Here is a 26,915-nt window from a genome sequence, read left to right on the forward strand (position 1 = left end):
CCATCTCTATCTATTAAACTTGGGAGGCAAATAATACAAAACCTTGTTACTAAAATAACCACATGCTAAAAATCATAAACAGAGAAAGAAAATGCAATGGAGGAGAGAAATGTGTTCTCTATGGATCTTGCATATACACTACCATTCAAAAGTTTGGGGTCACTTAGACATTTCCTTGTTTTTGAAAGAAAAGCAATTTTTTTGTCCATTCAAATAACATCAAATTGATCAGAAATACAGTGTAGACATTGTTAATGTTGTAAATGGCTATTGTAGCTGGAAACGGCTGATTTTTTATGGAATATCTACATCGGCGTACAGAGGCCCATTATCAGCAACCATCAGTCCTGTGTTCCAATGGCACATTGTGTTTGCTAATCCAAGTTGATCATTTTAAAAGGCTAATTGATCATTAGAAAACCCTTTTGCAATTATGTTACAGCTGAAAACTGTTGTACTGATTAAAGAAGCAATAAAACTGGCCTTCTTGAGACTAGTTGAGTATCTGGAGCATAAGCAATTGTGGGTTCGATTACAGGATCAAAATGGCCAGAAACAAACAACTTTCTTCTGAAACTCGTCAGTCTATTCTTGTTCTGAGAAATGAAGGCTATTGCATGCGAGAAATTGCTAAGAAACTGAAGATCTCGTTAGAGTGTCTAGTTTGAGAAACAGGCGCCTCACAGGTCCTCAACTGGCAGCTTCATTAAATAGTACCCGCAAAACACCAGTCTCAACGTCAACAGTGAAGAGGCGACTCCGGGATGCTGACCTTCTAGGCAGAGTTGCAAAGAAAAAGCCATATCTCAGACTGGCCAATAAAAAGAAAAGATTAAGATGGGCAGTCTGAGATATGGCTTTTTCTTTGCAACTCTGCCTAGAAGGTCAGCATCCCGGAGTCGCCTCTTCACTGTTGACGTTGAGACTGGTGTTTTGCGGGTACTATTTAATGAAGCTGCCAGTTGAGGACCTGTGAGGCACCTGTTTCTCAAACTAGACACTAATGTATTTTTCCTCTTGCTCAGTTGTGCACCGGGGCCTCCCACTCCTCTTTCTATTCTGGTTAGAGACTGTTTGCGCTGTTCTGTGAAGGGAGTAGTACACAGCGTTGTACGAGATCTTCAGTTTCTTGGCAATTTCTCGCATGCAATAGCCTTCATTTCTCAGAACAAGAATAGACTGACGAGATTCAGAAGAAAGTTATTTGTTTCTGGCGATTTTGAGCCTGTAATCGAACCCACAATTGCTGATGCTCCAGATACTCAACTAGTCTCAAGAAGGCCAGTTTTATTGCTTCTTTAATCAGCACAACAGTTTTCAGCTGTGCTAACATAATTGCAAAAGGGTTTTCTAATGATCAATTAGCCTTTTAAAATAATAAACTTGGATTTGCAAACACAACGTGCCGTTGGAACACAGGACTGATGGTTGCTGATAATGGGCCTCTGTACGCCGATGTAGATATTCCATTTTAAAAGATCAGCCGTTTCCAGCTACAATAGCCATTTACAACATTAACAATGTCTACACTGTATTTCTGATCAATTTGATATTATTTTAAATGGACAAGAAAATTGCTTTTCTTTCGAAAACAAGGACATTTCTAAGTGAACCCAAACTTTTGAACGGTAGTGTACATCTACTACATTTGTCGCCATACAGCGAATCACCATGAATAATTATGCAAATCTTGAAAAGAAAAGGCTTCCAGTGAATAATACAATGTGTCGATTCACAGAACTGACAATGGTGAGCTCAACATATTATCTTTGTTTTGTTTTACAAACACTGCAGAAAAGACTTCATCCCAAAAACTGCACAGAGGAAGAGTGGTATGCTTTCTATTTTGGAAAGAAATGTAGAGCAGACTTTGTTTTAGAACTGTTGCTATCATCCCACAGTAGACCTCTAGCCACACACACACACAGCAAAAAGGTAACACACGTGTTACAAAACAAACAATATAAGATACTATGCCTGGCTGTGTTGTCATTTTGTTTAAATAAAAACTAACGAAACAACAATGAATATAATGGACACCCTGGCCTAGCTGCTAAGCACCACAGCTTCTCTAAGAAGGCTAGGTCTTTGGCAGCTTTCTGTGTAAATAGCATCCTCCACACACTTGCTCACACCACAAGTCTGCCTGCATGCTCTTTTATGTTCTGTCTATGAGTCCATCCCTAGCCTGGTCCCAGATCTGTTTGTGCCGTCTTGCCAGCTCCTATGATCATTGTCACAGCGAGTTGGCAAGACAGCACAAACAGATTTGGAACCAGGCTAGTCCATCCCTACTATCTCACATGGCTCCAGGGGGAGGAGAGGGTATTGTCTCTGTCTGCAGAGCAGAGCTGGGTCATTTGGCCTTGTCCTCTTCCTGAGTCTCCTCCTCGATCACCATTATCCTTAGGCCTGAGATCTGCCCGTTAGCGTCCAGCTGTATCCCCTCTACCTGGCTCTGCTGCCCAGTTTCGAGAACCTCCCCCTGGGCATCCTCAGACTCCCCCTGAACCACCATCCCCTCCCCTACCTCTCCCTCCACCTCCTCCGAGACCATGGTCACCTCCATCCCACCATGGACCACCATGGCAGAGCCCTCCTCCCCAGCCTCAGCCTCTCCTTCTTGGGCCAGCTGTAGCTCCATCACCGCCCCCATGGTCTGGTCCTGGTCGCCCGGCGCGGGGTCAATCTCGGTCACGGTTTGTGCCTGGCTCTTGTCCTCTACTCCCTCCACCAATCCCTCCTGTACCATCCCCTCCTGGTGGAGTACCATTGTCCCACCCTCCACAACCTGGCCCATGGGCTGCTCCACCATCATCTCCCCACTGACGGTCACCCCTCCCTGGGTGAGTTGGACCAGCTCCAGCGGACTCATCATGGTTCCTCCAAGCTGACTTGGGTCCTGGAGGGTGGTGCCCACCAGCGTCAGCCCCTGGGACGGGTGCAGCGTCAAGGTCTCCATCTTGCCGTCGGCCCCCACCATGGTGGTGATGTATCGGGTGAAGGTCTGGGCGCCGGCGGGTAGGGTGTGGAGGGTCACCGTGTTGTTCTGTTGACCCAGCGTGGTCATGGGGAGGCCTGACAGGCCAGACAGGCCGGACAGGGAGAAGGGCTGGCCCATGGAGGAGAATGAAATGGGGGAAAGTACAGTGAACTGCTGGGGCTGCAGGGTGGCTGTCTGGGGCTGGGAGAGGGAGGAGGTGAGGAGGGTGGTGGTGGAGGCTGGCCGCTGTAGGCGAGGACGTTTGGCCTTGGGCTTGGTGGGTTTGCCTCCTGGGGTGTGGCTGATGTTGTTGAGGGGCTGGGGGTGGCAGAGCTGAGCTCTGACGTGCTGCTGTCGCCTCTGTTCCTCCAGCTGCAGCTCCAGGTCTGTGGAGATCAGTCAGAGGTCAGAAATGACTCAGAGATGGAGCTCTACAGTAATCCACCACATCAATTAGCAAGTTTGAGGCAAGATCCAATACAGTTCTATCTTTGCTATTGAATGTAGACTTGACTTTTTTGTTTCCTGACCATTGACATTAAATGATATGACTAAAATATAAATGATCCGAAACATCATAGGAATATTTATCTAGATATCTCAATCTCCCTTCCTCTGCCTGAAGTTACTGAATTGAAAACTGAATTGATCATTACTCACTGGTCAGCGTGCTAAGGACCTGCTCCTCTCCAGGGTCAGTCTGTTCTCTCCTTACGTTCAGGATGTGTTTGACCGAGTCCAGCAGGCCAAACACCTGGGCCAGGTTACTCAACACTGCCACCTCTACCAGACAGGAATCTGAGATCCATCAGTGGGCAACCAATCACATCGTCAGTAACAACACATCCATCAACCAATCACAGGGTCACTCACAACACATCCATCCATCCATCCATCCAACCCCTCACTCCCTCCCTCACATGGTCTGTAACAACAAATCCATCAGTCATTCAATGAATCAAAGCAAAGAAGTCTAAACTTGACTTACTTACTACAGTAAGGCATTTCTAAAAGACATTAAATGTGTCCCATTTTTGGGGGGATGCCCCACAAAAGATCCATAATCTAGTCTTTACTTTACGTTACTCCTCAGAAGTCAATAATACTTATAGTTTTATTTCATCCCCAGACTTGATCAACAGAAACCAACATTGCACCTGTGTGGCACCATGCATATACCCTTAGAAATGAGCTGTACCCTGTACCCTATCCCCTAGGTAACAGTACCCACCTGTGTCCTGCACGGTAGCCTGCTTGCTGCGTAGCTGCACTCCTCTCAGCATCTATGACCAGTACCCTGTGTCCTAGGTGCCAGTGTGCCAGTACCCACCTGCGTCCTGCATAGCAGCCTGCTCGCTGCGTAGCTGCACTCCTCTCAGCATCTCCAGCAGCTCTGTCCTGATGTTGTCTACCACCTCCCCCATCAGCCCCACGTCAGCTATGCCTTTCCAGAAGTTCAACGTCTCCTCTGGGGGAACATAAAGGACACAGTTTAAAAGTTCAAGTTCAAAGTAGTTTATTTGCCATTTGAGTAACGAGTGTGAGAGAGGTGAGCAAGATTTCAACCAATCGCATGCCAAGCAGACCTTAAGTTAATTACATGTCACATACTTTCAAATACTTGAGATGTAGTTGGTTTAGCTTGACCGGCATTCAGGGTGGGCAGTTTGCACTTTGAGGATTATTCCATTGGTTCCATTTTACCGGGGGAGCTAAACCAATCGCACCCAACAGCACGTATCTGACATTATGTATTTGACCCAGGTATGAAGCTTAGATTGATACAAGACTAATGCCCAGACAACTACACTACACAAAAATATAAACACAACATGTAAAGTGTTGGTCCCATGTTTCATGAGCTGAAATAAAAGATCCCAGAAATGTTCTATACGCACAAAACGTTTATTTCTCTCAAATGTGGTGCACAAATTTGTTTACATCCCTGTTAGTGAGCATTTCTCCTTTGCCAAGACAATCCATCCACCTGACAGGTGTAGCATATCAAGAAGCTGATTAAACATCAGCATGATCATTACACAGGTGCACCTTGTGCTGGGGACAATAAAAGGCCACTCTAAAATGTGCAGTTTCGTCACACAACATAATACCACAGATATCCCAAGTGTTGATGGAGTGTGCAATTGGCATGCTGACTGCAGGAATGTCCACCAGAGCTGTTGCCAGAGAATTTAATGTTAATTTCTCTACCATAAGCCGCCTCCAACGTCATTTTAGAGAATTTGGCAGTATGGCCAACCAGCTTCGAACCGCAGACCACTCGTGTGGGCGAGCGGTTTGCTGATGTCAACGTTGTGAACAGAGTGCCCCATGGTGGTGGTGGAGTTATGGTATGGGCAGGCATAAGCTTACGGACAACGAACACAATTGCATTTTATCGATAGCAATTTGAATGCACAAAAATACTGTGGCGAGATCCTGAGGCCCATTGTGAGGCCCATTTTTTTTAAAGGTATCTGTGACCAACAGATGCATATCTGTATTCCCAGTCATGTGAAATCCATAGATTAGGGCTAATTTATTTATTTGAATTGACTGATTTCCTCATATGAACTCTAACTCAGTAAAATCAATGAAATTGTTGCATGTTGCGTTTATATATATTTTTCTGCATATTTGACAGCGTTGAGAGTGCAACTACAGTAAATAGTCACTAGTGGGAGCTGTTTGGGTGAAGAACTCACCTGATATCTCACTGGTTTCCTTCTTCTCTGTCTCCATGGCTACAGCCCCTGAACTCCACTCCACTGTTCCGGTCAGAACATCTGACCTCTCCTCTGTTGTCATGGCAACCTGGCCACCATTACCTATCACCACCTGGGCTACATGTCCAACAGGGGGAGATACATGGTTAGCTACACTTCTTACAATATTCATTACACAACTTAAAACGGATAGTTCTGGTCCTGGATGCTTGTTGACTGATACAGTATTCCAAACTCGTAAATATTTCAATAAAAATGTCAAGTTAATGGACATGTGTACCATATCACCAATTTAAAAACGAAGTAAATGGAAGAAAATAGGGAAAAAAATGTATTTACCGAAAAGAACTGCCTGACAAACTTTTCAATTGTTTTGCCACAGACAACCTGATATCTTTACAGCCCTCAGTGAGGGGTGTGTCTGGTCTCACCTTGTGAGGAGATGGGCGTGGTGAGACCGCTGCCATCAGGGGGGAAGCGTGTGTTGTTGATCAGCAGGTCAAACTTGGTGCTACGACACGTGTTTGTGCACAGAGTGCTGTGTTCATAGAAGTCTAGCTGCCCCGAGTCCATCATCTTCCTGAAGGAGAGAGATTATTAGATAAAGGACAAGAGTGAGGAAAGACAGAAGGAAGAAAAGGGACACACCATCTGCATCAATCACCTCGGGTTGATTTTCCCCTCACACCTGGGATCCCAACTAGCAACCCTCCAGTTTCTGGCCCACCTCTCTAACTTCTAGACAACCTATTATGTCTAAGAGATAGGCTTATGCCTATCTAATGATCTCTCCACAAGTGCTTAAGGGCTAGAGGCTAGGGGTTGATTTGAGATTGGTCGACTCTACTCCTCACCTGAGCATGACCCCGCCCATCCGGATAGCTCTCTTCCAGTCCTTCAGCGTAGCCTTCCCAGACATGTGGACAAACTGCTTGGGACTGATCAGCTGGTCTTCATACTGTATGGGGCACCCGTTATAGGGAGGAGTTTAGAAAGGAACCATACCTGTTCACTGGGATTACAAACATATACCTATACCCCTTATTATACAGGAGACAGCAAAGAAACAACTGGCCAAGGAGAAACATTCAACTGACGTCGAAGGCATTGTTAAAGCAAACAACTGGTCCTGTATGGCTCAGTTGTTAGAGCATGGTGTTAGCAACGCCAGGGTTGTGGGTTCGATTCCTGGGGCCACCCATACGTAAAATGTATGCACACGTTGAAAATGTCTGCTAAATGGCATATATTAAACGGTATGTGACAATCGTTTCTGCTGATATGGTACAAACAGGATTATAAGTATATCAATAGCTGGCAGGCTGAGCTGTTCCTTCTCTGCACACTAACATTTGAAAAACGTCATGATTTCTGTAGAAAATACAATGACCATGACAATACTAACCTTGACACATTTGACATTTATTCCAGGACAGACAAACTTCTTGACCAGCAGCACAGCTTTACACTCTCCACATGTGATGGGATAACCCAGCTCTACCTCCTCCCCGTCAACTGTGGTTTCTTCTGAAGGAACACACACACGTGCACATTTTTTATGATATGCTTTGTTTGTGTATTTGTGTTTGTATGTGTGTGTGTTCCTTACCTGGGTGTGCCTCCACAGCCACAACAGCTGTGTCTGTCTCTCCTGACTCATCCATACTGCAAGGGAAAGTGAATCACACAACAAATGAAAACTTTGCAGGGTCTGACTATGTTAGCTCACTAACCTAAAGCCTAGGCAATTCGCTTGGGGAGCCATCATGTGAGCATGGTTCACCGAACCAACTCTGCTACGCTAGTCTTGTCCACTTTTCCCCTATCAGGCCCAAGTAAACATCTGTGTGTACCTACCCTGCTGTGATTGGTTGTAGCTGGAGGATGACCTGTGTGTTGCTGTCCTCATCATCACCATTCTCTTCCTCAGTAGCCTTCATTACCATCAGGTCCCCCATGGAGACCGTTGTCACCTCGGTTTGTGCCATCCTGACTCCTCTCCCAGTGTAGCCTACTGAAGGCCCCAGGGAAGTATAGGGAAGAAGAGCACAATGGTGACAAATAGGCTAGATTAGAAGAATGAGTGTGTGTGTGTGTGTCAAAGATTACAGGAGGACAGTCAGGACAAGGCAAAATCTGGATAAAATGCTCTTAGGGCAGACCATGCCCATAAACAGATTCAGTTGCCTCTCAGTTTCAGCCAATGACTGTATGGGTTCAGCTCATTTTAACCTCCAAAGTGTTATTCAGTTACTCTGTCATATTTAGAAAAGGGGTCACTGCATGGGGCTCATTAAAAGCCACATGGTTACTAGCTGGCTTCCTTTCCCCCTTAATCTCTACAAAGCTTGTGTGCATTACTTTTAACTAGTTGCTAGGTAGCTATTGTTACACCGTATCTCCTGACTGAAACTAGTATACTGCACTGCCCATACCCACGGGAACGTTGAGTTAGCTAGCTAATAGTTAAACGTTATGCACACCAAGTTTTCACTCATAGTTTTTCTCCTCACAACGTTTCTGTGGGTATGGGCAGTGCAGTGCACTAGTTAGTCGTGAGATCAGGTGTAACATAGATAGCTAGCTAGCTGCTAATGCGCCATTGGCCCGAATAGCCTACGCCAGTGAGGTATATATGAACGGTTTACGCCCATACAATGTACTATCATGCTAACAAGGTGGCGGCTTGTAGCTAGCAAGATGGCTAGGCTAACTACATAGACTTTGGGCAGAGATTTGGCGCTCAAGCAACCTGGGGCTGGGCTGTTACTAGCCACCTTGATATTTGACGGCGGTTACGTGACGCTTTTTTCTGAACAAGCGTGCGCCCGTTCGTTCTACTTTTTATTTTCTCCGCTCCCTCAAAATTACGTCCTTGTGCGGCAGCACGTACACGAAAACAACAACGCGGCGACGGCGTTGCTCCGCCATTCGGAGCGAGCCCGGGGTGTTACCCCTTTACAAATACCAAACTCTACGTAGAGATAGACATTACCTCGCATATAAATCAGTTAGCCTTTATAAACCGAATAAACCTAAAATTACAAAGCCATCGTTCAGATTTTCCTTACCGTTTTTACGAAGTCGAACACATCCCTACAAGCTGCTGGGCATGCGCACTTCGTGCAGTTACACTTCCTGAGATATAGCCAGTCATGCATGCTGCACTCCCAAAATAGGTCAAACATAAACACAAGCCTGTTGACAATAAGTCGCTGTAAAATTTTTATTACGGCAATCATCACTTATTTCACTGGATTATGACCTGCTTTTGCTATTTAATATTTTGTGGACCAGTGGCACAGGTCTGTCTGTGTATGTACGGGCGCCACACTACGATTAATCAATACCTGCTGTTGACTGTTAGTTTTATTTTTACAACATGTTGGCCCAAAGATTCACGACCATTCACTGCCACAGATAGTAACAATTACGCTTCCGAAAACTCCTGATATTGATTAAGCAAGAAGCGTTGTGAATCCCCAACCGCCATGTGGTCAAATTGCAGAAGCCCTTTTTAACGTTGGAAGTCATTGTTCTACAAGTGGTTTTTGGACACAGGGACTTCAGTCAGGGTAGAAAATATAATGTAATGTATTTTATCAAACATGTTCTGTTTGTGATTTTCAGTTGGATTAAGTATTTAAATCATATTTTAGTTGACAAAACAAGAGATAGCATTGAATCAAACAGAATTAGTTGCATTCATCTGTAATTTTTCCTGACGCAAAGCATAATGGGATAGATAGGCTGACCTCGCAATTTTATTCCAAATCGACCCCTACCACCTACCCTCTTGCTTCCCATTCCTCCTGAAGTGTGTACTCGTTCACGACTCCCCGCAAATGTACAAATATTGGATCGGTGTACTGGCGTTTCCATATACCATTCATTTCCTTTCAAAGCCATGAAGGGAACAAATGCACACTTTGATGGGGGTGGGGGCCACAAAAAACGGAACTCACGAGTGGTTCGTGGTTCTGCATACCCATATTCATACCAAGTTCCACATTTTTATTTCATTTTATTATTATTATTTGTATTATTATTATTGGTCCGTGGGTTGCTCATCCCTGATCTAGACCAATCTAGACTCGGTACCAGGACAACATCCTTGCTCAGTATGCTTACAAAATACCTTTACTGTCACTTTCATAAAATAATTAACTTTACAAATATATAATCATATAAATGCATCAAGTCTTTCTTTCATTTAACATAACATTTATATGATCTTTCACCACATCAAATAATCACAAATTTTGACAGCTTACAAAGCCATTTGATACAGCTCAGCTAAACTCAATGTACATTAGAAATTGCACAGAGTGATTTGCACTGTCATTTTAAAGAATTTGCACCTTTAGCTTGTGTGTATCTGCATTTCCTCACTCCAGATGTTTCATTTTCATTTCATTGAGAACCACAGATGTTTCTACCATAAGTCTATATATGGTTTCGACAGGTGAGCTTGGACAGGAGTGGAGAGTGCAAGTGAAAGCAATATCAGTGAACAGCTTAATTTCCGCAAGTAAATAATAAATAAATAATATGCCATTTAGCAGACGCTTTTATCCAAAGCGACTTACAGTCATGTGTGCATACATTTTTACGTATGGGTGGTCCCGGGGATCGAACCCACTACCCTGGCGTTACAAGCGCCATGCTCTACCAATTGAGCTACAAGTGATATTAATCCGTTATTGTTGTTATTGATTAGTTATTGATCAGTTATACCAATTAACAGTTGTGATTTTCAACAGAGGCTTATTTACATCTTACATTTTAGTCATTTAGCAGACACTCTTATCCAGAGCGACTTACAGTTAGTGAGTGCATACATTTTTCATACTTATGCTTATGAAAATTAAAACACACCATCACTATTATTACCATACACAGTTTTATGTTTATTAGTTGAAGTTTAGTATTTTATTTGCACTGTGATTCAGCTAAGTGGGTCAGGTATGCAGTTATGTTGTACCAAAAGAGGACGCCACAACCCTGGCATGGAGATGGTCAATCATAATATGGCACCATGGACATAATATTGTTTATTGATTGAATACCCCTTTAACAGTAGAGTACCTTGCACAGAACATTTAGAATAGAAAATAAATAACATTTATTTCATCAATGTAACTCTGTGTTGTTGTTGCTTTGCTTTATCTTGGCCAGGTCGCAGTTGTAAATGAGAACTTGTTCTCAACTGGCTTACCTGGTTAAATAAAGGTTAAATAAAAAAATTAAAAAGCTGTGAACTGTGATCAGACTCAGTCAGAGGCTAAATAGAGCCATGAACTGTGCTGCTGTGCTGCTATGTCTAGTTGTAAGCTTGCCAAAAAACAGAATTTGCAAGTAAAATGCATTAGTGATTTGTCATATGTTGTTTTACTATCAAGGACCTGTTGGATACTACATATTTAAATATATTGTTTTGTCGATTGGTATTCGGATTACAGTATTATGATATAACTATCATCACAATGAAAATGGCCACTTATTATTTATAATCAACTAAACACTTTCTAAAACATCAATTATTTTGCATTTTTCTGCAAAATCTATTTTGCATTTTTCTGCTAAAATCAAAACTTTTCTAGTTCTACTGGCAATGTGTCAAGATCCAAGCTCAATCTCTTCTTTCAAGTCCTTTATCCTGAATAGGCTGTTGAATATAGCTGGTGCTCCATCTCAGTGACATGGGCCTTTCTCCAGATACACCTTATTCATAGGCCGTCATCGGCATCATCATCACCACAGCATGCTATTTCCTGTTTTCTTCATATCTGATGTAACAATACAGCCAATAAGAATCCTTAACAAATTCAGTGATCAGTAATAGGTTGCATTCACTGACAAGCAGCTGTATTACAGCACATACTATCATTATTATACGCATTAAAAATACAGCTGTACAAAATAAACCCTGTTATAAATTACACACAAAGCTGCAAAATGGAAGAGGTACATACTGTAAGGAACATGATTTGACTCTAACTCCCTTTGTGGATTAGAATGGAAATATTTGCTGCTTTTCAAAAGAGTTGAGTTGCGATGACCAAACAGACAGCGGCCTACATTATCATACCTCTGAAAACATGTATGAAAAATAGAATTCTTCCAATTATATACATTCCCAGGCAAGACTGTTTTAGTTCATTTAATGGGCATGTCTCCCCTCCCTGGGCCTCGGTATTGCCTTCTCTTTGTGGATGTGTCCTTCCTTAGCGTAGCAAGAATATGGATCAATACAGACATCTGACTGTCATTCATATTGGTTAGCCAACTGATTTCACTTTTAAAGAAATGAGACATGTTGTAACTGGGTTATGAACTGTGATAACAGAGGTTTAATCAAAGTCTGTGAATGGTCAGTAGAGCTGAATAACTGACTACGGCATAACTATAAACAGGGTTAACATTGATGAGAGTGGGAACAAAGGGAACAACTAAACTACGTTTGCATCAGACTTTGTAAAGCAAGAGGCAAAACATAAGTACTGTATGTAGACAAACACATATTGTTGTCAAGAAATTGTATGCTGAGGCTTTGTAAGTTGTTTACCAGTATGTAAAGGCTCCCAAAAGATTAGTTAGTTAGACATTCCTTTCAACAAGTCAAGTCGCATGACCACTGGAACACAAAACCAACATAGAACACAATATCCCATAAAGTCACAGTTGCTGAATGCACAATGTCTCTCCTGTCATCTACAGTGTGTGAAGTGTCTGGTGAGGTGTGGTGCTGGTGAGAGGTGGACAAGGTGAGCTGAGGGGAAGGAGGGAGGGAGGTAGGAGGGACCAGGCAAAGTGAGCTGTTATCTAGGCCCTGAGCCAGGGCTGTACACTCCTATGGTAACACCAGAATCTACAGCCAAGTCTCAGTCTCAGGGCAACAGTTATCTGCACTGGGGTTTGCTGTATAGAGGTAGTAGCCAAGGGAAACTAGAGTTATCTTCCTGTGCCTCTCTGCAGGCAGAAAGTGCCTATAGTCAGAGCAGGGCAAGATTCTGGCTGTCTTGATATAGGAACCATTCTGATGGAGCATGGAAGGCATTAGGGCCGAAATGTCATGTTCTCAACCAGATAATATAATAATGCCAATAAACCCTTCAATTGTTATTATGGCCACAAAAGCCCCACATTTAATCCATGTGAGCAGTCTTAAAGAATCGGTATCAGCCAATACCTCTCTCCAGTTAAAGGAATATTGTTTGGGGTGGTTTTCCCCCCTTGAAGACCCATCTTGGAAGGTTTGTTTTGTTTTTTCATATGCCATATACAAATGCAAAGAGTGGCTACCAAATGGTTTGTGGCTTCAGCAATGTACTACAAATGATAGATATGTTTTTTTAAATGTTAAAAACATTACTCATCTGTTCTGAAGTAGGAAGTCCACAACATAATGCAACATGAACATGATTTGGCTTGTGTGCACTTACATAGATTAGTAGTCTACAGGACCATATTGATTAGCAGGGGAGGGGTGGTGGTGGTGACAGTTTATTCTCCCTGCCTATTATCAGTGACCTTTTAACGCCAGAGCTAACCATACCGAACATGATGTACAGTCTCAGGGGACTGCAGACAGAGCAACGACACACGCACACACACACACACAGCCAGTCCGGAGCCAACCCACAACAGCGTCATTGGAGTGATGCCAGACCGCAATAATGTATTGTCCACAAGTCCAGAACTTGCCTGCTTGAGAGTCCAATAACTCCTGCGGCAGCAAAGGGCATCCAGGAATGAATAGGATACGTACTGGAATAACCCAAGGCCTGATCGCTCTCATACAGGTGTCTCTGGCTGCGTTTACACCTGCAGCCCAATTCTGATATTTTGCCCAATTATTGGCAAAAGGCCTTTTCTCATTGGTCAAATGAACAATAATTGGGCAAAAGATCAGAATTGGGCAGCCTGTGAAAACGCAGCCTCTGTGTCTGCCTTACCTAACTGGGCCCAAAGCTACCCAGGTGATGCTAATCTGTGTAGGTTTAGCATGTACATGTATGATGCTTTTCCACTGCAAGGATTTACCTAGGGGTAAAACCTTTAGTTTGACCTAAAGACTCAGACTTTTGTGTTTGTAGAGAAGCTTTTGTCACATCAAGATGTGTACTACAGGATGTGTATCCTGTACTCCCATCAGAAAACAGCCCCATCCTGACCTCTGTAGGAACTGATACAGAGGGGACTGGCATCCTATCTACACTAAGCATAGGGTGACACGTGGACGCGTGATGATGAAGTCATAGGACAAGGGCCTCACTTTAGACTGTGGCTTAGTTTCAATGGGAAACTGATTAAACTGTGAGACGATGTGAGATACTTGTGGAGATAAGAGAGGGGGAAGTGGAGACATGAGTCGTGTTTATTAGGGCACGCATCGGAACACGTTCTAAAACGTTTCACAACGGAAAATAAAAATGTGTGTTTCTTATTGGACAATTCCAGGTAGTCTCGCTCTGTTTCAGTCCGTTTTCTTCCGTTTGGTGCCTAATGAATATGACCATGGATGAGGACAGGGGTCAGAGATCGAGGGTCAGTCTCTCAGCAGTTGCAGCTCTTCTCCCTTGGCTCCACCTCAATGTCCTCTTCGCCCGGGTACAGGACCCTGGTGGTGAGGCCGCTCTTCACCCCGTCCCATCCGTCCCTCATGGTGATCTCCCCCATCTTCATCAGCTCATAGATGTCCCTGCTGAGCAGCTCGAAGGCCCGGTCCACATTGCTGTTGCACTTAGCCGACGTCTCCACATAGCGGATCCCCATCTCCGCCGCCAGCTGCTCAGCCTCGTCCCGCGTCACCTTCCGGTCCTTGTTTAGGTCGCTTTTGTGGCCAATCAGGATGAAGACCATGTGGTGCGGCAGAATGTGCTCGCTCACTTCCTTGTGCCACTCCCTCACGTGGTCGAAGGTCTTGCGATTGGTCAGGTCGAACACGAGGAGCCCGCCCACTGAGTTACGGTAGTAGGAAGTAGTGATGGACCTGGAAAATGGAGAGTAGGAGATGTTACGATTCAGCTCTGATCCATAGTGAAATGTGAATTTAAACAATGCTGACTTGAACCAAACTACACTCATGGCATGACAACAACCATATAGGAGTTGGCAAAACAGCATAACACGATCTGCGATTCCTTGCAGGTCCAGGGAAAAACATCACTTGTGGCTTACAAAGGAATGATAACTAACAGTACAGACCTGTAGAGACAGTTCATTCATGCCATTGATAATCTCTTTTAGGTGTGTACTGTGAACCTCCTAGGGGAAAACAGTCTTTCTTCCATAATATTCTGACAGAGACATGCAGGTTTGGCTTCAAGAGGAAAGGGAGATCTGAGAGCAGTCTACAAACACAGTTATAATGATCTTAGAGGAATTGTATCTGAGACTACAGGCATCAGTGGGGAATGAATTATGTTGTTGACATTTTTTTCAACTACAAGCTATACTGGGTCCTGGATGGCTACTGTATATGCCTGGGCATTGCAGACTAGGCTACAGAGAGGCACATTACTACACGTATGTAACAGAGAGAGAGACATGTCTCGCTGATTTACAGGCCATCTCAGTAGCAACAAACGACACTTACAGAATAACCGGATTTGAGTGTACAATGATAAGAAGGCATCAAAACCTTCTTATCATTGTATTATCAAGGGATATTTCATTAGTGTATTACACAAAACAATATCAAGGCGAGGTTGTTGCCCATCATCCGTGAATGAATGCAACTGATGATGCGCCACAATTTGGTGACTGTTTTTATGGAGACTGGAGTAAGGGGCCTCCGTTATTACAGTCATAGGATAAAAAATGACTGACGATGACTGACCTCGTCTCTCTGTGGGTTATGACTAGAGAGACAATAAAAACGATTATTTTATTATATTATGTTATTCGCCAAAAATGGTAAACCGATCACAATAGATATCGTGAGGGCTGGTGCGTGTTATTTATTTGATACAAATCGGCAAATTTATACCGATGGAAATAATGAATTACTTGATCTTGTCAACAGATTATTGATAACAGATATAGGCCTAGGAAAACATTTAATGTCTTCATCTCACCTGAATCGTTCCTGTCCAGCCGTGTCCCACAGTTGAAGCTTGATTTTAATCCCTGACTCAATGTCTAGCGAACGGGCATAAAAATCCACACCGACCGTTGGATCCGCTACATCGCTGTAAATTCCATCTGTAAACCGCTTCAGCAAAGATGATTTCCCTACCGTCGAGTCTCCTAGCAAAATGATCCTGAACTGATATTGCCACAAAATATCCATGGCATGGCTAGAGAGAGACCCACAATGGTGGTGGTTCCGAAACAAAGCAACGCAGCACGTTGTGTTTACAAAGCCAGTGACTGCTGCTGCCTATTGCCTTCTGGTCAGACAGAGATGAGAGCGCCAGCGAGCAAAGAGCGATAGTGCTGCAGTCATGTGATAGGCTACCTACCTAGGTCCATGCACGGGCTTTATTATAGGGCATATTGCTTAAGAACACCACCATAAAATGAAAACAACGTCACATTTATGTTATGACAATTCTATAGCCTTATTGTATTGTATTCTAGCCTATGGGCCAAGGCTACAAAGAGTAATTTCGATAATGAAAATAGGAATCGTATACGTGCATGAGGCCTATACAGTGTGAACATATAGTTAGATAGCACATGATAAGGCACGCTGTTATCCAACTCTCAAATTGGTGTGAAATTCCATGGAGCCTATGCCTGGTCCGTCTATAAATTACTTATTGACTTGACATGGCCATGACCGCATAGCATGAGCTGTAGGCGAAACGATTTCCTGGGCTGTACACGAATTGTGATATGCGTTGCATGATATTCTTGGATTTGTTGTATATGTTCGCTCGAAAGGCAATACAATCCTGGCTTTTCAATGAAACTGTGGTCGCAGCAGTAATGGAACTGTCCCTGGTGCTGAAATGTTGAGACCGGTTTTTGGCTTTGGCGAATCAGTTTGTTGGGTTGTTGACTTTGCTCAGTTGAAATCTAGTTCTCACTTAGCCTTGCCTAACAGCCTTGATTAAAGTAACCACTTTCAACACTATTGGCCTACCCAAAAAAGATACACCTCGATTGCATAGATGGCCTGCAGACCTGCACATCTATTTTCAAATCCGGAAGTTGCCAACTCTGTGTTCATATAGGCATAGGACGTCTGGACTAAATACTAGTGTGTGGCCTTTATCCCACTGACCTAAAATAATATAATCAACCTCAAGTGCCTTAATCCAAAGATCACAAGTGTTGGCACTGGCAGAAATCCATTGCTTTGTCTTGGTCAGAACTGCATTGGCCAGGCGTAATAAATTAGCAATAGCTTCAAGTGAAAATGTTTTTGTTTGCCTCTCTTCAAACAGGTATTTCTGGTTGGATATATTTTTTTTTACCCCGTCTATTTTCGTTGTATTATTTGTTCATTATTTATGGTTAGTATTTTATCAAAAATGTATGCCACATTCTAGCATTGATAGCTATGTTGATAGCGGTCTATGGTTGACGGGAAACTTCATATCCCATCATACATCTCGTCCATGTGACACATGTGGACCAATCGCCAGGTTGTCCCACACTATATAAACGAACAGACGGCGCGTTTCTATCTCTTCATTTCAAGCTAAAGAATTCAAAAGGTGAGTCACCAGCAAACGAGTTATCGCGTGACATCTCCGTTTATGTTGAAGTGAAAGCTTTTCATCTAATTTGCTAATATCACATTTTTTGGGAAAAGCACGTACGTGAATGTTAGAATGGGTTTTCTGGTGTTTTGCTACCGGTACCTAAAAGGGTAGGCTAACTTCCGGCGGGACCTACACGTTCTTGTGACCTAGTTGGCTATATAGCTAGCTAAGTCGGCAACTAAAGTAGTTGCTGTCAACCTTGTGAGCAAGTTAATGTTAATCGTAAAATTACATGTACCATTTCAAACATGTTAACCTACGCTAACTAGATACGCGTTCTTGTTAGCTAACTATGTTGGTCTGTGATTTCCACGTGGCCGCTGCTGCATGCGGCCCTTATCGAAGCCGATTCAGTCATCTCTTACGGCTGAATCAGTCAACAAAGGAGCCAAAAACATATTTTACCGACGGTCGCTGTAAAGTTGCTGTAACTTATCAGCAACAATTTGGGAAAGAACATTGACTTTTGTGCTTTTTATAGTGCGCTAGAAACTATGGCTAACCATGTCAAACATTCAGAGTAGATGGCTATGCTAGCTAACGTTACATTTTGTACAGTGAGTGTAGGCCCACACAGCTAGCTGGCTAAGGTTAGCCCTACTGAGCATACCTAACCATTGATCTCTGCTTCTAGGTGGACTTCAACAGGCATACGATGAACCCTACCCAACCCAATATGGCTGCATTGCTACTGAAGCACAGGTGAGCAGTGTCAAAGAACCCATTCTAAAACCCAGGCACCTATCGAAGCCGTTCCTGCTTTCTTGTAGCACACACGGTCAACAGGATGCCAAAAACATTACTTTCACCGACGGTCGCTGTGCAGTTCAAAAGTAACTGACACCGCAACATTAAGGGAAAGGACATTCCATGTGCAATTGTACCTAGAACATTTTCATGTATTGGTCATATGACGGATGAAGTTGCAATCTAATTAGATTGCTTCCCTGTGCTCTCCACGTCAAAGGCATCTTCTGAGCAGACGGTGGATGATGAACAAATGGATATGGTACGTTTATTCTCGGAATGATTTCAAGATGTTTAACCATCAACTCTCATTCTGGCTGTGATGACACACTTGCCCTCACTTAGAGGAGTACCTCGTTGATGAGAATTTATAGTACTCGTCTGAGCCAAGTTATTGCACTGAGCTAATTTAATGTAAATTGTATGGTTTATACTATAAAGAGAATATGTAGCTTTTTTACCCGACTCCCAATTTCCTATACAGGCTTACAACCTCACTGAGATGGCTTGAGAATTAACCACTTGACATTCTGAAGGTAATTCAATGTTCCCCTATCATTCTGGCTGTGACCCACTTGCCCTCAGTGCCTTGATAATGAGAACATCTTCAGTACTCAAGCAGTCTATTGAATGTAATGTGTTGCGCTAGAAATATCCACAATGCTTTGGAATGAAATTGAGCCTAGATTGACGTCCCACGATCTTCACTTTGTTTCTCATCAGTTCTCGTACCAACTGAAATGGCAGATGTGATGACCCAATCACCTTGGGACTGAACAGCTGGTAAGTCTCTTTTTAAAATAAACATTCCACTGTTGTCTGGTCCCAATGCATGCTATCCTAAGGACCCGGGCTCTGTTTGTAGCCTCTGGTTCTCCAAGTGCATGCCAGAAAAACGGGGAGTCTTTGACTGTCCTGACCTCTCTGTGCCTGAGGTAGTCACTCTACTGTCCTACAGATATTTAGCTGCAGCTTTGAACTGTGGGAATGCTGCCACTAGTGTAAATTGTGCACAGCTGAATTTCTCATGTCTTTCTGCAGGTATGGCGGTATAGGTGTGCCTCAACACTCTAGATGAAATGGCCCATCCAGGTCCCTGATGGGACTGGCCATCTGTAGGTATATACAGAATTGTCATGTTCTAGAAGAAAGTGCTTGTGGTTGATTTTCTTTGGTGGGCCTGGTGTGTTCTGAGCAATGATACCTTGTTTAATTATGTGACTGGTGGATGGAATATGCGGATATGGGACTTTCATTACGTCAAGGATAGGCTCTGATCTCTACATGTATATAATCTCAACTTTTCTTTTATTTGCAGGTCTTGCAACTGCCTCTGGGTGAAATGACTGTTGGCATTGACAAATTCCACTTTCACATTTATGTACTCTTACTCAGGGTTTTAAGGTATGTCAAATTGCTGCTTTGCCTCATGTGCGACTCACTGAACAGTCTTTGCAGGCTCTGGTATGTTCTGATCAATGATTGATACCTTTTAAAATGTGACTGTTGGATGAAACATGCGGATATGGGACTGAGATCAGAATGGCACCTTCAAAGTGTATATGATACAAATTGTCTCCTGCCACTAAAACAAGACTTCTTTCCAATATTCTCAGGTCTTGCGACAAGATGGTTGGCGTGAAGGTGGTTGAGGCCAGTCTGTTTCTCTTGCCAGCTACTTGTTGCCTTCTGGGATAATCAGGACATTGGTAGATGCAGTCTACCACGGCACACGTAGTAATTTATTAAGCCCTTTTACAGAATTTTTGTAACAAAGGTTGTACATCTTCTAACCCTGAAATGTATAAAGAACTTCACTTAATGAACTAAAGTTGTGATTGAGTTCTGTTTTTCTATCCATGTAAGACTAGCTCATTAGGGTCTCCCTAACTTCTTGTGGAAAGGTCTGTAAACTGGTACTGGGGGAAATATACTTCTCCCATGGGTAAAGAAATTCTAAAGGGGTGATATTAATAGTAATTTCGATCCGAATGTGCAAATTGTCCAAATAGATACGCAAGGTAGATGGATTATTTTAAATATGTTAATGAGTAATAAACAGATATGGCTCATTAACATTTACGGACCAAATAATGATGATCCACACTTCTTTGACAATATGATAAACCCTGCAAGCAATTCAAGACACTATTATTAGGGTGGGGGATTATAACTGTTTTAAATAGCTCAATGGACCGTAAAGGAAGTCACACTACAATCACCCACATGCTCTTATGGAAATCGTCAATGTCGTAGATATATGGAGGCTTAAATATCCTGATCTAGTGAGATATACACGGCACCAAAAGTTAGTGTTGATAGGGGACAGAATGCGGTCGGACCATCATAATTGGCATATACATTACTCTTACTGAATTTCCACGTGGGCGAGGATATTGGAAATTTAATCAAAGCCTATTGGATGATTTATTTTTAACTAGGACAAAGGAATTTATAACTGATTTTTTTCCCCACATAACATAGGTACAGCAAATCCCCTTATTGTATGGGGTGCCTTTAGAGGCCATGCAATTCAGGTCAAGAGTTTATACTAACAAAGGAAATAGAAAGTCTATCAGAACAGATAGATGGCAATAAAAACTAACAGAGGCTCAGAATAAATTAGAGGAAAAACTAAAAGAAATGGAGAAACTTATTCAAGAAAGATCAAGTGTAATATATTATTTAAAAAATAAAGCAAACTGGATGGAATATGGGGTAAAATGCACATCTTCAACATAGGAATGCTACCAAAAATAATGAAACTGGTTACAATTGACGGAGTAACCCATGATTCACCATTATATTTTGAAGGAGGAAACAAGGTACTTTAAGCATATGCAGAGGAGGAACTTCTGGATGCAATTAAGACTTAGTCCGGGAAAACTCCAGGGTTGGATGGCATACCAGTCGAAGTATACCAAACCTTTTTTTATTAAGAGGACCGTTATTAGCATGTTTTAACCACTCCTATGTAAATTCTGACACTCAAGAAGAAGGTCTGATCTCATTATTACTGAAACTGGATACAAGTGGAAAATATAAAGATCCAGTCCATTAAAAAATTGGAGGCCCCTTACACTTCAGTGTTGTGATGCAAAATGTATAGCGCATAGAATTAAAAAGGTATTGTCGGACATTCATTCTAAATCAGACAGGTTTTTTACATGGAAGATACATTGGAGATAATAAGGCAAGTATTGGAAACAATAGAACATTATGGAAAATTTGAGAAACCAGGCCTGTTATTCATAGAAGACTTCGAAAAGGCATTTGATAAAGTACGACTGGGGTTTATATATAAATGCCTGGAGCATTTCAATTTTGGTGAATCTCTTATAAAATGGGTCAAAATCATGTATAGTAACCCTTGGTGTAAAGTAATGGCTATTTCTCAAAGTTTTAAACTGTTTTTCAGGTTGTCCACTATCGGCATATTTATTTGTGGCCATCGAGATGTTGGCTATTAAAATCAGATCCAACAATAATATCAGGGGATTAGAAATCCAGGGCTTAAAAACAAAGGTGTCATTGTACGCTGATGATTCATGTTTTCTTTTAAATCCACAACTAGAATCACTCCACAGCCTCAGAGGATCTAGATACATTTTCTAACTATGGATTACAACCAAATTATGACAAATGTACTAGTAAGTATTGGATCAATAAAAAATACAATTTTTACATTGCCATGTAGTTTACCAATAAAATGGTCTGATGGTGATGTGGATATACTCGGAATACATATCCCAAAGGAAATAAATGATCTCACTTCAATAAATTATAATAGAAAGTTAGCAAAAATAGATAAGATCTTGCTACCATGGAAAGGTAAATACCTGTCAATTTGTGGAAAAATCACCCTGATTAACTCTTTAGTATTATCCCAGTTTACCTATTTGCTTATGGTCTTGCCTACGCCTAGCGAACAGTTGTTTAAATTATGAAAAAAAAATATTCCATTTTATTTGGAACGGCAAGCCAGACAAAATTAAACGGGCCTATTTATATGAATATGAATTCGGAGGACAGAAATTAAATATTAAAACAGACCTATCACTAAAAGCTTCAGTCATACAAAAGTTATACATAAATCCGAACTGGTTCTCTAGCAAATTAGTAAAATTGTCTCACCCAATGTTCAAGAATGGCCTTTTTCCCTTTATTCAGATTACAACCACTCACTTTCTGTTATTTGAAAAGGAAATCATCTCCCAGATATCACTATTTCTAAAACAAGCCATAGAAAGTTGGTTGCAATTTCAATTTAATCCTCCAGAAACAGAACAAATAATGCAACAAATATTGTGGTTAAACTCAAATATACTAATTGACAAACTTTTTTTTTTGTTGACAAATTAAAAAAAAAAAAAAGGTAAAATCTTTGAAAATGATATCATCGGTAGGACTGGTGGAGTTGTCGCACATGCAGCTAACAAAAACATGGAAATGTCTGCTCTACCCAAAATTACAACCAAATAATTGCAGCCTTACCGCAAAAATGGAAGTGGAAGGAGGAGAAAGTAAGGAACTTGTCTGTCGGCCTTGCATTAAAGAACATCATTGGTTAAGGAAAACTGTGAAAAATAAAAAAGTATATCAGTTTAATATATATATATATATATATATATATTTTTTTAAAGGATATGTGTATATATATACAGTGGGGAAAAAAGTATTTAGTCAGCCACCAATGGTGCAAGTTCTCCCACTTAAAAAGATGAGGCCTGTCATTTTCATCATAGGTACACATCAACTATGACAGACAAATTGAGAGAGAAAAAAATCCAGAAAATCACATTGTAGGATTTTTAATGAATTTATTTGCAAATTATGGTGGAAAATAAGTATTTGGTCACCTACAAACAAGTAAGATTTCTGGCTCTCACAGACCTGTAACTTCTTCTTTAAGAGGCTCCTCTGTCCCCCACTCGTTACCTGTATTAATGGCACCTGTTTGAACTTGTTATCAGTATAAAAGACACCTGTCCACAACCTCAAACAGTCACACTCCAAACTCCACTATGGCCAAGACCAAAGAGCTGTCAAAGGACACCAGAAACAAAATTGTAGACCTGCACCAGGCTGGGAAGACTGAATCTGCAATAGGTAAGCAGCTTGGTTTGAAGAAATCAACTGTGGGAGCAATTATTAGGAAATGGAAGACATACAAGACCACTGATAATCTCCCTCGATCTGGGGCTCCACGCAAGATCTCACCCCGTGGGGTCAAAATGATCACAAGAACGGTGAGCAAAAATCCCAGAACCACACAGGGGAACCTAGTGAATGATCTGCAGAGAGCTGGGACCAAAGTAACAAAGCCTACCATCAGTAACACACTACGCCGCCAGGGACTCAAATCCTGCAGTGCCAGACGTGTCCCCCTGCTTAAGCCAGTACATGTCCAGGCCCGTCTGAAGTTTGCTAGAGTGCATTTGGATGATCCAGAAGAGGATTGGGAGAATGTCATATGGTCAGATGAAACCAAAATATAACTTTTTGGTAAAAACTCAACTCGTCGTGTTTGGAGGACAAAGAATGCTGAGTTGCATCCAAAGAACACCATACATACTGTGAAGCATGGGGGTGGAAACATCATGCTTTGGGGCTGTTTTTCTGCAAAGGGACCAGGACGACTGATCCGTGTAAAGGAAAGAATGAATGGGGCCATGTATCGTGAGATTTTGAGTGAAAACCTCCTTCCATCAGCAAGATGAAACGTGGCTGGGTCTTTCATCTTGACAATGATCCCAAACACACCGCCCGGGCAACGAAGGAGTGTCTTCGTAAGAAGCATTTCAAGGTCCTGGAGTGGCCTAGCCAGTCTCCAGATCTCAACCCCATAGAAAATCTTTGGAGGGAGTTGAAAGTCCGTGTTGCCCAGCGACAGCCCCAAAACATCACTGCTCTAGAGGAGATCTGCATGGAGGAATGGGCCAAAATACCAGCAACAGTGTGTGAAAACCTTGTGAAGACTTACAGAAAACGTTTGACCTGTGTCATTGCCAACAAAGGGTATATAACAAAGTATTGAGAAACTTTTGTTATTGACCAAATACTTATTTTCCACCATAATTTGCAAATAAATTCATTAAAAATCCTACAATGACAATTTTTTTCCTCATTTGGTCTGTCACAGTTGACGTGTACCAATGATGAAAATTACAGGCCTCTCATCTTTTTAAGTGGGAGAACTTGCACAATTGGTGGCTGACTAAATACTTTTCCCCCCCACTGTATATATATATATATAAAAACATGGGGGATTGGAAGTGATGCAGACAATTACATTGATGGAAGTTACAATCTATCTGCAATATTAAGCCCCCCCCCAAATAAAAAAAACTGGTACTGTACAATCTTACAGGTGGGTTTTTTGGTGTTTGAATCTAATGAATTTCAGGAGGGGACATTCAGCCTGTAACTTGCTCTATTCACATGAACTTACTTGAGGAGCTGGCCAATTACAGGAGACTAATCTAGTGTCACCCTACATAGGATTTGATGGCCACACCTGGAATTACCCTCTATAGCAGACTGGGGCAGTGAACTTGAGTTATACTCAATGTCATTTTTAGGGGTACATGTACCCAGTTCAGCTGGAACTGGGCTGTTCCAATTCAGGGATTCATGATCTAAATCAAAATGAGCGATGGGTGTAAAGGAGGAACAGTGCTGGATATTGTCATAGTAATCCTGGATAGTCACAATACATCTCTATATAAACAGGTTGGAATCATTTCAATGGATCATCCATTTACAATTAAACCAGACCCCCATAATACTGCTATTACAAGTCCTGACCAATCCATTGGTTGTCATCTTAGTCCAGTGTCACTGCTGTGCATACAGCTCAATTAAGAAAATGCAGTCACAAATCTTTAGTACTGCGTTACATTTTAGTCATTTAGCAGACTCTTATCCAGAGCGACTTACAGTTAGTGAGTACATAAATTTTTCATACTGGCCCCCCGTGGGAAACGAACCCACAACCCTGGCGTTGCAAGTGTCATGCTCTACCAACTGAGCTACAGGTTACTACTGCATGTAATGACTTCTGAGGCCTGTTTGACCCATAATGACAGTTACATTTGATGGCTGCCTACCTTTTGGCAAGAGCATAGAACAATACTAACAATACTGTTCAGGGAGGTCAGGAAACATGTCTTAAAACTCATTTAGCCTTTTTGTGATGATCCTCCATTAAAAATGTTTCCTCTTTCAGCTCTTCATTGTTCGTTTCCCTCTGCAAGAAATAATGTTTGTGGGCAGATACATGGTTCCAGCAAATTATGGCTAATGAAGTTTGGTAGCCTAGAAACCATACTGACATGCTCCGTTTCACCAGCATATCAGTTTGAATTCCAGGCTTTAAAAAAGTCAAAGAATGAAAGTGTTTGTAGTGTCGTTGCCTACCTGTCACATTCAATCCTGTGAGATGGAGGGCTCAGCTATTTCAGAGTCTGGGGTGCTGCTGCCGCTCCGATCACTGTACGTGTCCCTAGGGAGAGAAATGGGATTCAGACTTGTTACACATACTACCAGTCAAAAGTTTGGACACCTACTTATTCAAGTGTTTATTTTTGCTATTTTCTATATTGTAGAATAATAGTGAAGACGAACTATGCAGTAACCAAAAAAAGTGTTAAACAAATCAAAATGAGATTCTTCAAATAGGCACTCTTGGCATTCTCTCAACTAGCTTCACCTGGAATGCTTTTCCAACAATCTTGAAGGAGCTCCCACATGCTGAGCTCTTGTTGGCTGCTTTTCCTTCACTCTGCCGTCCAACTCATCCCAAACCATCTCAATTGGGTTGATGTCTGGGGATTGTGTAGGCCAGGTAATCTGATTCAGCACTCCCATCACTCTCCTTGGTAAAATAGCCCTTTCACAGCCTGGAGGTGTGTTGGAAAACATGATCTTCCCACTAAGCCCAAACCAGATGTGATGGCGTATCGCTGCAGAATGCTGTGGTAGCCATGCTGGTTAAGTGTGCCTTGACTTCTAAATAAATCAGACAGTGTCACCTGCAAAGCACCATAACACCCACACCGCGTCTCACAAAGACACAGCGGTTGGACCCAAACATCTCGAATTTGGACTCAAGCAATGGTCTAAATGTCCATTGCTTGTGTTTCTTGGCCCAAGCAGGACTCTTCTTATTGGTGTCCTTTAGTAGCGGTTTCTTTGCAGCAATTTGACCATGAAGGCCTGATTCACACAGTCCCCTCTGAACAGTTGATGTTGAGATGTGTCTGTTACTTGAACTCTGTGAAGCATTTATTTGGGCTGCAATTTCTGAGGCTGGTAACATTAATGAACTTATCCTCTGCAGCAGAGGTAACTCTGGGTCTTCCATTCCTGTGGCGGTCCTCATGAGAGCCAGTTTCATCATAGCGCTTGGATGGTTTTTGCGACTGCACTTGAAGGAACTTTCAAAGTCCTTGACGTTTTCCGTATTGACTGACCGTCGTTTCGCTTTGCTTATTTAAGCTATTCTTGCCATAATATGGACATGGTCTTTTACCAAATAGGGCTATCTTCTGTATACCCCCCATACCTTGTCACAACACAACTGATTGGCTCAAACGCATTAAGAAGGAAAGAAATTCCACAAATTAACTTTGAAGAAGGCACACCTGTTAATTGAAATGTATTCCAGGTGACTACCTCATGGCCCTCCTGTAGCTCAGTTGGTAGATCATGGCGCTTGCAACGCCAGGGTTGTGGGTT

At 42.2% G+C, this 26,915-nt stretch overlaps 3 protein-coding genes, 1 long non-coding RNA gene and 6 other non-coding genes across 17 annotated transcripts in view; 6 read left to right on the forward strand and 4 right to left on the reverse strand.

Annotated features, from left to right (window-relative positions):
• Window positions 1-1,573: 1,573 nt before the first annotated feature.
• On the reverse strand, window positions 1,574-9,614 carry LOC121586544 (glucocorticoid modulatory element-binding protein 1-like). Of its 4 annotated transcripts, none has more exons than XM_041903300.2 (10): window positions 9,502-9,614; window positions 7,567-7,723; window positions 7,319-7,374; window positions 7,115-7,236; window positions 6,564-6,667; window positions 6,141-6,289; window positions 5,689-5,826; window positions 4,314-4,451; window positions 3,644-3,781; window positions 1,574-3,369 (listed from the first exon to the last, which is right to left on the reverse strand). In XM_041903300.2, exons 2-10 carry the CDS (start codon window positions 7,695-7,697, stop codon window positions 2,357-2,359), a joined length of 1,989 nt encoding a protein of 662 aa, XP_041759234.1. In that variant the 5' UTR covers window positions 7,698-7,723; window positions 9,502-9,614; the 3' UTR covers window positions 1,574-2,356. The 4 variants fall into 4 exon arrangements, with proteins under 4 accessions (XP_041759234.1, XP_041759236.1, XP_041759237.1 ...); XM_041903302.1 differs by lacking the exon at window positions 9,502-9,614 and adding an exon at window positions 8,781-8,840 and having other exon boundaries at window positions 7,115-7,233; XM_041903303.1 differs by lacking the exon at window positions 9,502-9,614 and adding an exon at window positions 8,781-8,840 and having other exon boundaries at window positions 3,644-3,766.
• On the reverse strand, window positions 9,094-9,228 carry LOC121586986. Its single transcript, XR_006003999.1, has one exon. It is a non-coding gene; the product is annotated as a U11 spliceosomal RNA (small nuclear RNA).
• Window positions 9,615-11,858: 2,244 nt separating the features above from the next.
• LOC121586545 (ras-related protein Rab-39B-like) lies at window positions 11,859-16,142 on the reverse strand. Its single transcript, XM_041903304.2, has 2 exons — window positions 15,792-16,142; window positions 11,859-14,704 (listed from the first exon to the last, which is right to left on the reverse strand). The coding sequence occupies exons 1-2, from the start codon at window positions 16,004-16,006 to the stop codon at window positions 14,269-14,271; spliced, it is 651 nt and encodes a 216-aa protein (XP_041759238.1). The 5' UTR covers window positions 16,007-16,142; the 3' UTR covers window positions 11,859-14,268.
• Window positions 16,143-17,305: 1,163 nt separating this feature from the next.
• LOC121585610 lies at window positions 17,306-20,007 on the forward strand. 2 transcript variants are annotated; one of them, XR_006003877.2, is made up of 8 exons: window positions 17,306-17,381; window positions 18,064-18,131; window positions 18,397-18,438; window positions 18,661-18,712; window positions 18,900-18,959; window positions 19,218-19,291; window positions 19,495-19,580; window positions 19,793-20,007. It is a non-coding gene; the product is annotated as an uncharacterized LOC121585610 (long non-coding RNA). The 2 variants fall into 2 exon arrangements; XR_006003875.2 differs by having other exon boundaries at window positions 17,314-17,381; window positions 19,218-19,295.
• On the forward strand, window positions 17,758-17,891 carry LOC121586978. The gene has a single exon (XR_006003991.1). It is a non-coding gene; the product is annotated as a small nucleolar RNA SNORA16B/SNORA16A family (small nucleolar RNA).
• LOC121586977 lies at window positions 18,163-18,298 on the forward strand. Its single transcript, XR_006003990.1, has one exon. It is a non-coding gene; the product is annotated as a small nucleolar RNA SNORA16B/SNORA16A family (small nucleolar RNA).
• LOC121586976 lies at window positions 18,489-18,567 on the forward strand. Its single transcript, XR_006003989.1, has one exon. It is a non-coding gene; the product is annotated as a small nucleolar RNA SNORD103/SNORD85 (small nucleolar RNA).
• Window positions 19,005-19,136, forward strand: LOC121586985. The gene has a single exon (XR_006003998.1). It is a non-coding gene; the product is annotated as a small nucleolar RNA SNORA44 (small nucleolar RNA).
• LOC121586991 lies at window positions 19,647-19,719 on the forward strand. Its single transcript, XR_006004003.1, has one exon. It is a non-coding gene; the product is annotated as a small nucleolar RNA SNORD99 (small nucleolar RNA).
• A 2,707-nt stretch (window positions 20,008-22,714) lies between the features above and the next one.
• The window catches only part of LOC121586546 (CTP synthase 1), a 54,472-nt gene continuing 50,271 nt past the window's right edge, over window positions 22,715-26,915 (reverse strand). For 3 of the 4 annotated variants that reach the window (XM_041903307.1, XM_041903305.1, XM_041903306.2), the window contains exons 16-17: window positions 25,596-25,680; window positions 25,139-25,425 (exon numbers count right to left, since the gene is read on the reverse strand). In XM_041903307.1, the coding sequence (XP_041759241.1) occupies window positions 25,605-25,680 (76 nt within the window). In that variant the 3' untranslated portion in view covers window positions 25,139-25,425; window positions 25,596-25,604. Of the gene's footprint in view, window positions 22,754-25,138; window positions 25,426-25,595; window positions 25,681-26,915 lie in introns of those variants that run through there. The other variant, XM_041903308.1, reaches the window with a different exon arrangement.

Source organism: Coregonus clupeaformis, chromosome 17 (assembly GCF_020615455.1).
Source record: "Coregonus clupeaformis isolate EN_2021a chromosome 17, ASM2061545v1, whole genome shotgun sequence".
Taxonomy (NCBI): domain Eukaryota; kingdom Metazoa; phylum Chordata; class Actinopteri; order Salmoniformes; family Salmonidae; genus Coregonus; species Coregonus clupeaformis.

What these genes read in the sequence shown, in the direction of transcription:
- LOC121586544 (XM_041903300.2), bottom strand. Translation starts at nt 7,697, where the DNA reads ATGGCACAAACCGAGGTGACAACGGTCTCCATGGGGGACCTGATGGTA. An exon ending in GGAAACCAGTGAGATATCAG is followed by an intron (nt 4,452 to 5,688) that starts GTGAGTTCTTCA and finishes ATGTTCCCCCAG; the next exon opens with AGGAGACGTTGAACTTCTGG. An exon ending in GGTCCTTAGCACGCTGACCA is followed by an intron (nt 3,370 to 3,643) that starts GTGAGTAATGAT and finishes TGATCTCCACAG; the next exon opens with ACCTGGAGCTGCAGCTGGAG.
- LOC121586545 (XM_041903304.2), bottom strand. Translation starts at nt 16,006, where the DNA reads ATGGATATTTTGTGGCAATATCAGTTCAGGATCATTTTGCTAGGAGAC. An exon ending in GCTGGACAGGAACGATTCAG is followed by an intron (nt 14,705 to 15,791) that starts GTGAGATGAAGA and finishes TCCATTTTCCAG; the next exon opens with GTCCATCACTACTTCCTACT.